This window comes from Girardinichthys multiradiatus, chromosome X (genome assembly GCF_021462225.1).
Source record: "Girardinichthys multiradiatus isolate DD_20200921_A chromosome X, DD_fGirMul_XY1, whole genome shotgun sequence".
Classification (NCBI taxonomy): domain Eukaryota; kingdom Metazoa; phylum Chordata; class Actinopteri; order Cyprinodontiformes; family Goodeidae; genus Girardinichthys; species Girardinichthys multiradiatus.
The window spans coordinates 28,705,533-28,719,527 of NC_061817.1; the positions used below are offsets into that span (position 1 = coordinate 28,705,533).

At 36.8% G+C, this 13,995-nt stretch overlaps 1 protein-coding gene across 1 annotated transcript; it reads right to left on the reverse strand.

The window, feature by feature from the left end:
* Nucleotides 1-751: 751 nt before the first annotated feature.
* LOC124862466 (UNC93-like protein MFSD11) lies at nt 752-13,934 on the reverse strand. Its single transcript, XM_047356412.1, has 13 exons — nt 13,479-13,934; nt 13,040-13,095; nt 12,853-12,960; nt 12,686-12,765; nt 11,351-11,447; nt 8,015-8,073; nt 7,700-7,844; nt 6,779-6,828; nt 4,072-4,137; nt 3,867-3,992; nt 3,612-3,786; nt 3,381-3,516; nt 752-1,341 (listed from the first exon to the last, which is right to left on the reverse strand). The coding sequence occupies exons 1-13, from the start codon at nt 13,566-13,568 to the stop codon at nt 1,189-1,191; spliced, it is 1,341 nt and encodes a 446-aa protein (XP_047212368.1). The 5' UTR covers nt 13,569-13,934; the 3' UTR covers nt 752-1,188.
* Nucleotides 13,935-13,995: the final 61 nt, after the last annotated feature.

The window sequence follows — 13,995 nt, forward strand, 5'->3', positions numbered from 1 at the left end:
ATTATTAAAATATGTTGATTACAATGTATTTAAAACGCTAAATAAATGATAGTCTGTCAAATTTAAAGAATAATAGTTTTTTACATTTATATTTGATGTGTATTATTTATTTTTATAGTATTAATTAATATTTCATGTTATGACATGCTAGGACGTCCCCTAAACCCGGTGCAGGTGGTAAATTGCCTGCGCTTGTGTAGTGCTTTATCAAGTCCAAAGACTCCAAAGTGCTTTACACTACAATCAGTCATCCACCCATTCATACACACATTCACACACTGATAGTGGTAAGCTACATTGTAGCCACAGCTGCCCTGGGCAGACTGAAAGAAGTGAGGCTGCCATACAATCGGCGCCACCGAGCCCTCTTACTACCATCAACAGGCAAAGCGAAGAACTTGTAGAACTAGAGAGCTCCTTCAGTGACAGACTGCTGCATCCTAGGTACTCAAAGGAGCATTAGCAAAGGTCCCAGAAGCTGTTAGAACAAGCTTAATAAGTGTTTACATCCCTGTTGTTTGTTAGTTTTTCAGGTTTTTGTAAATAGTGGGGAGGGGTGGGGGTGGGGGGGCGAATGCACCTGTATGCTTCCATTTGCCTTTTACGTCGCTGCTGACGCAACTGCATTTCCCCACTGTGGGATTATAAAGGATATTTCTATTCTATTCTAAATATCACAAAACATAGCTGTGCATTTGAGTGTATAGCTTTCAACAATGGGAGCATGCCTGATTCACTTCAGTCGCAGAACTCCAAAATGCAATAAACTTTTATTATTCAAAAATTAACAAAAAGGAAAAAACATTTACATTATAAACCAAGATTTACAAACACAACAGAAAGTAGTGATTGTCAGGCATTATTTAGTCTCATTTATATTAATAAAAACGGTTTAGATACATAGAAAATTAGCACTTTTATTAAGACAAACCTGAGCTACAAATAATGCAAGCATACAAGAAAATGGGTGGTTATTAAGATTTAAGCATAAGACTGAATGAGGTGCAACTGTGTAGTGAAGAGCCAACTCATAAGAAAAATCTCCAATGCATGGTCTATAATATTATTCTATAACAATGTGAGAATCGATAGGATTGAACAATAGGACAATACAAAAATTCAGAAATGTGTTTCAGGGTTACTTATGTTTCCAGGACTCAAATGATTCTGACCAGAAATGCCTGCTTTTCAATATTCTTGTGAATCCATGGAAAAGTCCTGCATCCTCTCAACTATGAAGAAGCAGAGAGTTCCAGTAAAGCCCAGGATGACCAGAAGCAGGAGCTGCCACTTCAGCAGAAGGTAGCCGCTGTAGAAGAACGCCACTGCTGCACTAACAGACTAACAAAGGACACAGTTTCATTGTTAGTTATGAGAAGAAAGAACTGCAAGCTTTGTAACATCTCATCTGTAGAGCATAACCATGTCTCTCAAACTGTGGTGCATTTTACACTAGTGATATGTGAGCTACATCTAGTGGTACTGGAAATTTTGGCATTACCTATTTGCTAAGCATGTATGTACAAATTAACTGTAATAAAGTGGAGAACAGTAAGCCAAGAACAAGTTGCTAGGGACTATGTCTGTTGTTTTCCATTTACTTCTGAAGTTGGACCTTGGATCTGGAAAACATATCAAAGCCAACTTAACCATGTTGAAAATTTATTGGGAATAGATAAGATATAGATTCTCTATAATAACAATGCATTTCTTCTAAATCAAACATATTAACTAAAACAATTTCCATAGTTGTGTGTGTGAAAGATTTATTGAGATACAAATAATCAGAAATGAGAATAAAGTGCTTTTTTTTTTTAATTTACAACGGCATTTATTAACTTTTATATGGAAGGCAGCCATATTGAATTTTAAAGTCACGATTAGCGGGAAACCTTCCCTTTTCCTCTCGGTATTAAAATTTTAGGGACCTTAATTTTTTTTTTTACATGAAACAAGAGAATTTCAACTTCCCAGTAAAACATGTAATGTATTATTACTTTAATTAAGTTGCATCACCTATGGATATTTTTTTCCCTTTAAAATACAGTTTTAAAATATCTGTCAGAATGTTGTTTGTTAAAAAAAGGGTTGAGAGCAGTATTGCTTTTTTGTTTTTATTGGTCAGATGTAGTATTCTAATCTTAAATGCTGTATTTTTATTAGCTGTCAGCAGAAAATCATCGTTATTATTAGAAATGAAGTCTTGCAATAAATTAACTTTAAAATAATATGAGAACCATGAGAAAATCAGTTCTATTTTTTTCAGATTATGCTTTTTCATAATTAAATGTTTAAGATCATTCTGTAAAGCTTAGTATTAGCTAACCTGGGTAAATACAAAAAGCTGTTTTCAGATGAGTATTTCATTTATCCACAACAACCTTATCCTATGTGAAAAAGGAAATTGCTCCCTAAATCAACCAGCAAGATTTTTGTTGACAAAGGTGAGAAACCTTTGTGTTTTTTTTTGTGATCAGCTGTAGTTTTCACATTTCAATTCATCGACAGACAACATCTGCCCTGTCTCTTTTTTATTGTTATATTCTAAATAATGACTAAATGAAGCAAGTGAGGTCTGCATTGCTTTAGATGTTTTCCGGGGTTCTTCTGTGATTTCCTGAAAGAGGCTTCAATATATTTTGGAGTAATGTTAGTAGGCCGGCCACTCCTTGGAAGGTTCACCACTGTTCCATGTTTTCTCCCATTGTGGATAATGACTCTCTCTGTGGTTCGCTGGAGGCCCAAAGCCTTAAAAATGACTTTGTAACCATTTCTAGACTCATAGATGTGATTAACTTTTTTTCTAATTTGTTCTTGAATGTCTTTAGATCTGGGCATCATGCTTTTGAAATCGCTTAGCCTACGTCATGTCATCAGGCAGGTTGTATTTAAAGGATGTTTAGATTCTATAGTAATGGGGCTTTGGGCGTGGCAAGTGGAACTGAACCCAAATAAAACCAAACTGTGGTTGATTAAAGGTAATTCATGATTTTCGTAGAGAGGGAATCATTTTTTCAAAAAATTATCATTTGAAAACTGCACAAGAAGAAGAAATCTGTATGGGGACAAATAAGCAGCACTACGTGCCAACATAGAGTTAGAAGTATGTTTCTTTTTAATACCTTGAAAAGACAAAAACATGTTCCACTATTTGAAAAGCAATCTAAGACAACATCACAAGATATTCCTAGAGGTATTTTGTCAGAGATCAACTTTGCAGCAAAGAAAAGAGGGAGAGGTGAAGATTTGCCTTTCTGACACCTTCCATCCCTATTAATGAGGCTTCAGCTGAATTTATTTCACACTTCACAGGACAACATTTTGACTGAGCTTTGCTTGGCTCTGCTAACAATGTCTGAGAATTGGCAGCCGAGGATTACCTGGATGAATTTAAAGATGGCGAAAGCAGGCGTGCTTTGTTCGGCGTAAACATATCCCAATATGCTGTAGAGCTGTGTGTTGAAGCAACTATCTCCAAGTCCAAGCAGGAAGGAGCACAACAGAGCAATGGATGCACTAAGGGAGAAAACAGAGTGCTTATTAATAACATGACATGAATAATAACTACCTTTCATGAATCCTGCATTCTGTTTAATAACAAGAGAAACCACCTTGGACTTAAAAATGGATTTTTCTGGGTGGTGGATTCCCCGACGACAGGCGCATCATCTGGGATGTTAAGGAAAATCAAGTAGGAAGCAATGAAATGGACAACCATTCCCAGAAACACCACTGAGGTTCGTCTGAAGCGACTGTTTTTGCACAGCAATCCAAACAAACCTCCACCTGTTGGGACAGAGGACACTTGCATGAACTCAAGAACCTCTCATGATTTTTAAATCTCTTTGAGCAGCAAGTAAACCCACCTACTATTTCTCCAATGCCTACAACAATCCCAGAGATCCCAATCAAACCTTTGGCTGCTTCCCCGAAGTGGGCAGTTGCTCCAATGCACGTTCCATACACTCCACTGTAGAAAGACAACTCAAGGCCTGGAAAACAGAGACGTATTTTGTACTCCAACTTCCAGCACTGAACTACAGGCAGAAAGATTTCTTACATTTCCCTTACCGCTGTATACCATGCAGGGACTCAGGAGCATTATAGTTTCAGTCTTCAATAGACGTAGGATGGTTTCTGTAAAAATAAATAAATAAATCTAATGCACTGATTTGAATTGCTAATAAAAACCTTTTTTTTTGAACAAATAGACCTATTTTACTGCTGCACTAAACGTGAATTAAACGCAGACATTAAAGCCCCATTTTCTGAGAATTAAAGTTCAGTGCTGGGAGATGATGAGAAAAATGAGCTAAAGAGCTACATTTAAATGCAGAAAAGAAAGCGCCCAGGAGAGGCTTCCATTCAGGCTGTTAGAGAAATTTAGATTTTAGGGAAGAAATCCCAGTAGGTTTGTTTATGTATGCCTTGATGCCCTTTTCTGACATGAATCAGCATGCATCTTTGATAAACCTGATATCTTTGGAGGCAGGTGCACACAAATCTACATGCGCACAAGATACACACGAGACAAAGAGCAATCAGATCACCCAAACAACCCGGGGCAGCACTGAAAGCTGGAGCAAGCATGGCAGAGTTTCCAGTTGACAAACAGAGAGATAATCTGAGATAAACTCGCACTAAGGCACTGTCTGTGTACTCTGTCGGGAACCAGGAAGATTTTTATCCACATGAAAGCAAGTTTCACTTGAAGAAAAACAAAACTGCCTCCGACTGCCTGCAAGTTGCAGAATGGAAGCAGTCAGATGTGACGCAAATACAAAATCACTAGGAAATAAAAGAAAAATGTCAGGTTTGTTTGCTTATACCTCTAATGGTTTGATATCAACTGTGAAAACTCTTGTGTCAAAACAACACAATATTGCGATATCATGAGCAACACAAAGCTAAAGACAAACATATTAATGATCACCACAGTTAAGTAAATGTCAGATATTTATTTCATAAAGTCAGTATTTAGTGTTTGAACAGACTTTCTCCTCCAACTGTTTCATAGTGAAGATAATTAGAAAAGAAGTAATGTGCAGATTTATATCTTATTTAACATAGTGAACATGTTCTTACAATGCTTAGTTTTTGCATTCCTTATTAATTTTTTTTTCCGTTCTGTTAAGGTTTTTTTTTTTTTACCAAAAAGCATTGTGGCTCTAAATACAATGGAGCATGCTTAGCATACTTTATCATGTAATCATCGTTCTACGATTACGCAGTACACAGGTCCATCTCAATAAATTTGAATATTATAAGAAAGGTCATTTATTTCAGTAATTCAATTCTAAAAACCATAAGTACTGATATAATATCATATCATACAGTATTAAAAACAGAGCAATATGTGTTAATTGTTTATTTCTGTTCATTATGATATTTGTTGGAATAATTGTATATAGATTTATCTTATATTTTTTCCAAAAGGTTGAAAAGTTGAAGGGGGCCGAATACTTTCGCAAGTCACTGTATATCTATGTACTATACGACATATGCGCTTAATACTAAGCAAGTGCTCCTTTTGCATGAATTACTGCATAAACGCAGCTTGGCATGCAGGAGATCAGCCTGTGGTTCTGCTGAGGTGTTATGGTATCCCAGGTTGCTTTGATAGTGGCCTTCAGGTCATCATTGTTTGCTGTGGTTTCTCACCTCGCTTTTGACAACACTCTATAGGTTCTCTCAAGGATTCAGGTCAGGCAGGTTTGATGACCAGTCAAGCCCAGTGATACTATGGTCTCTAGAGCAGGTATTGGTGCATTTAGCAGTGTGAGCTAGTGTCAGGTCCTACTGGAAAATAAAATCAGCATCTCCATGAAAAGGACTTCTGAGCAGCAGTCCAGTTGTTTTTTTTCCCAGGTAGGATGCATTTGACATTGTCTCTGGTTTAAGAGTTGCTTAACGCAGCCAATGTAACATCCAGACCATGTCCTGGATACCTCTTTGTGTGTTAGCTCCTGAAGCTCTGACTCTGGCCGTGGTCCAGATCTTGTCAATCTTCTACAAACTCTTGAATGAGCTTTGCTTTACAATTCCCTCAATGCTGTTCTTATCCCTGGTGCTTGTGCACCTTTTCTATCACATGTTTTCCTTTCACTAAACTTTCCATTAAAATGCTTGGATACAGCACTTTGCCCACAGCCAGCTTCTTTATCAATTACCTTTTATGAGTGTATCCTGGAAAGTCTTCCAGTCTTCTGGATTGTGTGGGTCATAACATAACATTACAACCTCTGATTTGAGTATATATTTAATGGGAAAAGTCCAAAGTTAAGAAATAAATCTTTCTAACACAATCACGAAGCTCTAACAATAACTACAAGACAACTGCAACCTTGCATTATTTACTATGAACCTTTGTGGTTTTTATTATTTACCTGGGGCATAAATATGATATACCACACATAAATAGTCAATTTAGATTGGCTAGTCTTCAAAATGGGAAAGGCAAAAGAAATCACCTAAAACTGCCCCATCTACAGTCAGATATAATTAAACAGTTTACAAAGAATTTTAGATGAAGACCGATGTTTATTTGCCACCACATATAATAAGGGAGATGGCAAGCTCACTGTTAGAGAAATGTAGCAATTTTCTTAAGTCTAAGATTTTGCTTTTGCTTTTTAGACATCTTTACCTGAGATTCATCTATATCTGGAGGGCACTGTCAGTAAGAGTTTTCCCCCATTTAAACTGTAGCATCAGGATACTTTTACTGCATTTATTGTCTGAGTGTGTGATATTTAAAAACGTCTAAATAAAAACTTACGGAATTCTGTCCTGGTATCTTGCAAAGCAGTGTTTGCCCTGTTCTTGTACCTAAACAGCAGAACAGACATTAATGTTACCTTCTACAGTGCTCAAAGTCATCAGCTAAAATAAATTACACAGACACAAAGAGACATTCATGTGTATACTCCAGAGAGGAAACATGAAGTGAATTACAGCTTAAAGAGGGAGGGAATTTCTCCCTGCAGGATTCCTAGGAGTCAGTGTTTGCTCTCAAAGTCAGCCAATGAGCAGGGATCAAATACGTGTTTCTGGCAAAACACGGAACATAATGTACTATCACAAGAATAAAAGAGATGGAGGTTTTGTTAAAGCTTGTATCCTTACAGAATTTCTTTGAGATTTACTGATTTCAGCTTCTTTAGGTGTCGTTTTGAAAAGCTTCTGTGTATGAGCATGTTCCACCCTACTGACCTTCAGCTGTCTTTCTTTTCATGTTTTCATGCATACTCCATCCACATTCATGAAAAATAAAACAGGTCTTAAAATACGTTGAGGGCCTTTCTTGCCACACTCATCGCTTCGCCATCATAGCTGTCCAGGATCTGCCCAATTGCACCCTACTTTTCTTGAGTGCTGTGACTGGGCTTGACTCTGTCAAAATTGCAATGACCTAGCCAAAGATTTTCAGCGTCATTCTTTGAAGAACAAAACTGGATCAAAATGCCTGCAAAGCTGTAGTATTAAGATCATCTTGACAAACACTTGGAAATTCCAAGGCATGCAATTTGGAGAAAAATAATTTTCTGACAGGTTTTATCAAGGAAAATGTAAATGCAAATTCACAACTATTTCCTCTTTGATTCATTATGTTATTCCTGAGTGCTGGTTTCACTATGTTCAGGTTGATTTTGTAAGACCACAGAGAAAAGGCGTAATTATCTAAAGGATGGTCCTTTACATTGTGCGAGTCGAGAGCAGCAACTGCCCTTCCTCTTCAGACAGCATCTCCTCTTCATGATGGCTCGTCCTCAACACCAGGAAGCTGAGAGTGCCAAGGATGGAGGCGACCAGCAGGAACAGAAAAATGTTCCTCCTGCTGCTGTCTGAGATTAAAATAAACAGCTTTATTAAAAAGCGCCAGATAGTTTAATACCATCAAGCTAAAACAGATTCAGAACTATCAGCCACTCTTATAATCCTGTGATGATGTTTCACTTGCATCCTCATGCGACATTTTGCTTTTATAATCAACATTAGCCAAATCTGACCTTACCTGATATTTCTGATTTTCCATTCCAGTCCAGGTAAATGTAAAGATTCCCAAACAGCATGCTGCAAATTAAAGTGATTCTATAAATGAATTGAAAACGCTTGTATTGTGGTGTGTTTCTGATCATTAGCAGAGTTTGTTTTCCCCCAATATAAGTATGCAGCCCACTTTTCCTTTAGGGAGCTTTTAAATCACAAATACAGACTGCCCACAATTGCTCTTTATGTATTATATAGTGCAATATATATTCATTGTAAGCCAAGTTATTTCTGTGTCAGCATTCTTTGTGTGAAGTTTATGGAGCGTAGCACCTACAGAAATCCCCACAATGGAATGCAAAATGTAGCCTCTGCCTGTCATTGGATAAAAGATCCATACAAATGTTGTCTCTCCTGAAAATCCCATAATGCAACACATCAAATGCTATGATGCAAAACGTACTGCTGTGCAACAGTAAGTCTGTGTGTCATTTTGAGCATGATTGCAGGTCAAGTTGTATGCTTTTCCTTGCAGTATTTTCAAGGGTGTGCTTAAATATGGCGTAAAAATTTTCTGAAAGGGAAAAGGGAAACCCAGATGAATGAATTAGACAAAAACATCACGATTCTTCTTTTTTTTTTTACGCAAATCTATTATTCCTGCATGTTGATATAAGTGAAAAGTGTGTAAACCCAAAGATAATGCATGTATTATATTATATTATATTATATATTATTTTGAAGATGAAATAAAGATCAGAAATGTACTCAAATGGATTGCAATTAGGTGTTAGAAGATAGGTTTTATTTGAAATTCAGTCGGGGCACCACCTAGGGGAGTAGGGGAGGTTTGGGCAGTGGTAGCCCCCTTTATATATGCAGTCCCTAACCCTGCTCCCACCCTGGCTAAATCTGATCCCTTACATGTCCTATATACTTTTTTTTTTTTGTTGTTGAAATTTTTAGATTTTAGAAATAAATTTTAGAAATAATTTGTCCTTATGTGTTTTTTAACCAATAGGACAGTTGCATAAAGCTGTTGAAATTGTGTTATGGCTTTAAGCTTTTGTGTTCCACCCTGAGATAAAGATTATGCATGAACCGCATCTGGGGACCCCTTTTGAAAATGTTGTGGAATACATAAAACCTTAATGGATTTTAACAATCCACATTTGCAGAACGTATTGAGGAAAAATATTAATCTTGCACTTCAGCAATCAATAGTCAGACAGGCTGTGTACAAATGAGATGAATTTAAGACCACTTCCTTCCTTGGAGTTGGTTGGAAACAAGAATCCCTCTAAGGCAAAAATATTTTCTGAACAATTATTTGAATCTTGCCCATCAATTCGTTTGCTTTAAAGTTTTTATTGGTTTGCTATTAAGAGATGACTAAACAACACTGTTGAGTTCAGAGCTGCAAGAAAGTTGTACCCTGTCTGAAGTTTGTTTGATATCAGGTGATTATGTCTGAAGGTGCTTGTACAAAATGTTTTATTAATTGAAACCATGGCAACTGAACATTCTGGTTTAAATAAGATATGTTGTTATGAGAAAGTGAAACACTGCATACACAGCTTTAGATTTGTCTTAAACATTATAGTGCTAGCATCCTGGTTTTGGTTTGTTTTGTTAAACCTTGGACTGATTAGCTTTCTATGATCTCAACTTAATAAAGGGAGTGCTGATTTGTTTCAAAGAATATTGCTTTGAGTTTTATATTATTATTATGACGCTTGGATTTCTTTCAGTGTTATTTCTCTTTTATATAATTCCCATTTAGTTTGTATTTTCTCAGTTTTCTAAAATGGCTGACTTCGAACAACCAACATCTTTTGTAAAATGTTGATTAACTGTTGTAAAACAGTTTGATTATCTGTTCCCTTTGCTTCAGCTGATGGTTCTCTTTCTTGAGCTATGTTTTTTGTCAATCAGCTAGGGGTCTTTTTGACTACAAACCATCTTGCATAATTTGATTTGTGTGGATAGAAATAGAAATTACACAGTGATTCCATAATTTTTTCGCAACAATAAGTAATCCCACATTTTTTGTCCTTTACTTGATTTGAAAATGGCTTTTTTTCTTATTTTTTTGCAAGGCCCTCTCTAGATAACAGGCTATGACTGAACAATAACCACAACTTCTTGTTCTCACAGATGACTTAGAAATTATGCAGGCAAATCACGAATGACAAAAACCTTATGACGTTTCATGATAATTAGAGCAGGTTATTGTGAGTTTTAAACATTTTACCGTTTAAAAATGTCCCACCTCTGCGATTTTTTGTGGATTGCACAATTTGCGTGCATCAAGCCTTTTTAAGCTATTTAGAGCTTAAAAGCTGTAACTTTTAATTGACGTTTTTCCACTTGGAGGATTAGTGTAATTTAAAGAAAAAACCTTCAGCAGGGTGTTAAGTAAACCATTTGAAAAATGACGTTTGAGCGGTACAAAATCTTGCCTACGTTAATTGTATTTCTTTAAAAAAAACTGAATTTCTGCCCATGATGATGTTTTCACATTAAATAAAAACTGTGAGGTTCCGTAAAATAAAATGTTCCATTAAATATCTAGACCCATTTCTGTCTTTAATGAGATATCCACATAAATATGATCTCCGTCCCAGCGCCCCAGTAATGGGAGGCAGAGGTTACTCATGAATGCTAACAGCGGCATTCTGTGTTTGCATTTGCTGCCTGTGAGCAACTGAATCATAAGTTTATTACGGCCGTGATCATCACTGCAGAGTCAGATTAGCATTGCCCTATTGGGAGCTTTGGCACAGGTGACAGCCAATGTAATTATAATACTAATTCAATTTGCAAATTGGAGCAAACACAAATTAGCTGTCCAAGACAGCATGCATGAGAAATGGACCTAATCCAAGAAACAAAAGGGCCAAAACTTGCCTGTTGGGGTTTTAAGGAGCTTTGATGTATTTAGTTTTAGAAAAGAGAGACTAATGACGGCAACATGATTTATTAAAATATGATTATGGAAAATAAAGAGCAAAGAAACATATCCTGTCAAAGTGTAATGTACTCTGGACAGGAATTATGGCAACTTAGTATAATTAAATCCTGTGTTGTGTTTTAGCATTACGTACTAATTAAAAAATGTTTTTGGTGGGATCAGTAAAGCAGACGAATATGTGGAATCTTAAATATACCATAAATATAGTATCTTAAAATGTACCATTAACATTTAATTCCCTAAAAGTTGCTGTTATATTGAGGTTTCCATGTACAATAATCCAGGTACTGAAATATTGTGTTTTGAGCAAACCTTTAAAAAAATGCACCAGAATTTCTGCATGAATGCATCCCTATTGTGACTGAGTCGGGAGTATAACTTCCCCACCTGCATTGTAGAAGAGCCCAGAACATCCCGGTGTTCCTGTTGATGGTGGAAGCTTCTGAGTTTTCCACCAGAAATCGCCCCTGAGCCGTCCAGAGCACTGTGGGAAGTTCAGGGGGAGGAAAAGAATATTCACAACTCAGTTGGTTGCCATCAGGAAAGGACAAATTATGTTGTGTATATACAGTAAGTAATGCATCTAAATATACAGTAGCCCAAAGACATGATAAAATGCAACTCACTGCCATGATTTAGGGCATTAAGGCAATTGCTCTGAATATTATTTTCATGTTTTCCCTTTAAATGCTCAGTAAAGGGCTTTCTCCATATTTTCACCAATATGAGCAAACCCAAGATGCTCTGTGTTACTTGGAGACGCAATTCCTAACCCATTTAAGGTCTAATTCAGGATATACTGTTTATAGCATCATCGTATTCGAGGGCGCCATAATCCCTGTACGCATGATTAACCACAACTTTTTTTTTTTTTCCCACAGACAAACAGAGCTTCCATTGGCTGCAAAAACCTGCGGCAAGCACACTGAACTACTTACAAGCTTTAATATCTCCCTAAAACGCTGTGTGCTCCTTCAGCATGTATTCTCAGTGTAAGCATTTAGGCTTAGAAAAAATGTATAATATTCAGGTATGTGTTAATTACATAAATATAGAGCCAGTGAAAAGTTTACATACACTCATCATTGGCAATAATCAAATTTAGCTTTCCAAGGCTATGAGTTGCATTTTGACCACAGACTTTTTGTAACCATCAACAAGCTTCTGACATAGTTGTGGCTTGGTTTTTGACTGCTCCTCTATTATGGTATTTCTTTTACACTTTTGAGCATAGTCTACACATTTTCTAACACATATGAGGTTGAGGTTTTAGGGAAAGTCATTCCAGAAGCCCAATTTGTCCAATTTCAAAACTAGTATTGTGTGTTTGAGATCACTGTCCTTTGGGGACACCCAACTGCAACTGCCCCAAACTGTCATTCCCACATATAGGAGATTGGTTATGATGTTCAAGAACAAGCGGGAAACCATATGACAAAAGCCTATTATAAACTGGAAGCCACCAGAATACCACTGCACCTGTCCAGTGGTATTATTCCTGTGGATTGAAACAGTGCCAGTCAAGAAAGACGCACCTGTTCCAAAACTTTAAAGCACAACTAAAATTTGCAGCTACCCGTGAGGAGGCATTTCCTTTAAAATCGTGTATGGTGCGTAAACTTGTCTGAAAGATAATAGCTTCATTTTCATTGAAAACATTTAGAAAAACAATAAAAATCAACTCAGAAATATAAGGAGACAATTTGTGGAATGGGAACTTACAGGCTGCTCCAATACCGATGAGAACAGAGGTCAGGTAAAATGACCAAGTAGATGGCATGATGAATACTGCAATGTAACCACTAAACAAAAGCACAGCCATGAGCCACATGTTTAAACATTATTTTCCTTCTCATTGCTCAGTCTGTATTCAGCACAGCCAGGTTTACCTGTAGAGTAGGCCACTGAAAAACATGGTCAGTTTCGCTCCAATTACTGTAACAACAGTTGGTGCAAGCAGATTGGAGAATGAAAAAACACCATAGATGATCCCTAAACTGTGGAAGAGGTAAAGAAAACACAGTTAACTCTTTATAAGTTTTAAGTTTGTAAAATAAAAATTTTTTTTATTATTACCTGTGGTAACCACTCCCACTGAACGTTGAATTTTTTAAACTTTTCACCACAGTTTGCTGAAATGAGAAGAAAATCTCTGAGTAAAATAAGATCAAGGTTGTCAAGAGTTCATAGCAGCCTCTTGCCTTAGGTCATTCATCCTATTTGATCATTTCACTGACCATTTCAGAAAATCAGAAACACGAGATGCGCCTGACTAATTCCTCTGACTCCTGTTTCCTTCTGCTCACAGTACATCAGCAGACTGTTTTTCTAATTTATGTTTTCATTTACAACACGTATAGCTACAATACGAAACAAAACAAATAAATGATGACTTTAAATTTGAATTGGTGGTAATACATTTTTTTTTATTAGGTCCTCTTCAAACTTTAACCATTTGCGAAAAACAGGGTTTAAAAAAGCACCGGGTAAAAAAGATGATATTTTTAAAACTTACTTCAACGTTCCCACAGGTGGTGAAGGCGGTGAAAATGAACAGAAATCCCACACCCAAAATCACAACGTTGTAAGTGCTTCTGTCTGCCATACTGTTTTCGCTATCCTCCTAATACATTTTAAATATATATTGGCGCTTTTAACGCTCCTCTGTGGATGAATTCCACATTCAACTTCTAACAATCCCTTGGGGACTGAAAGGTCTCGATTTCAACAAAGTTTACTAACTGTTTAGTTACAGTTTAATGCGCAAACAGCAGCCAGAGGAGAACTGATAAGATGCAATGAGAAAGCAACAGTGGAGCACTACAAGAACACTTCCGTCCTATTATACAGAGTACACATGACAGCTTGTGACTTTAATTACAAGCAGTTTTTTCTCATTTTCCTTTCCATTTTTTTCTTTCTTCGTCATGAGGATGATCGTGACAGTCTCTTTGGGTTCTGCTTCTTCTCTCTCCTCGTAATTTGTGATACTTTAGACTTATTTGTCTTTGCTGCCACCTGCAGGTGGCCAC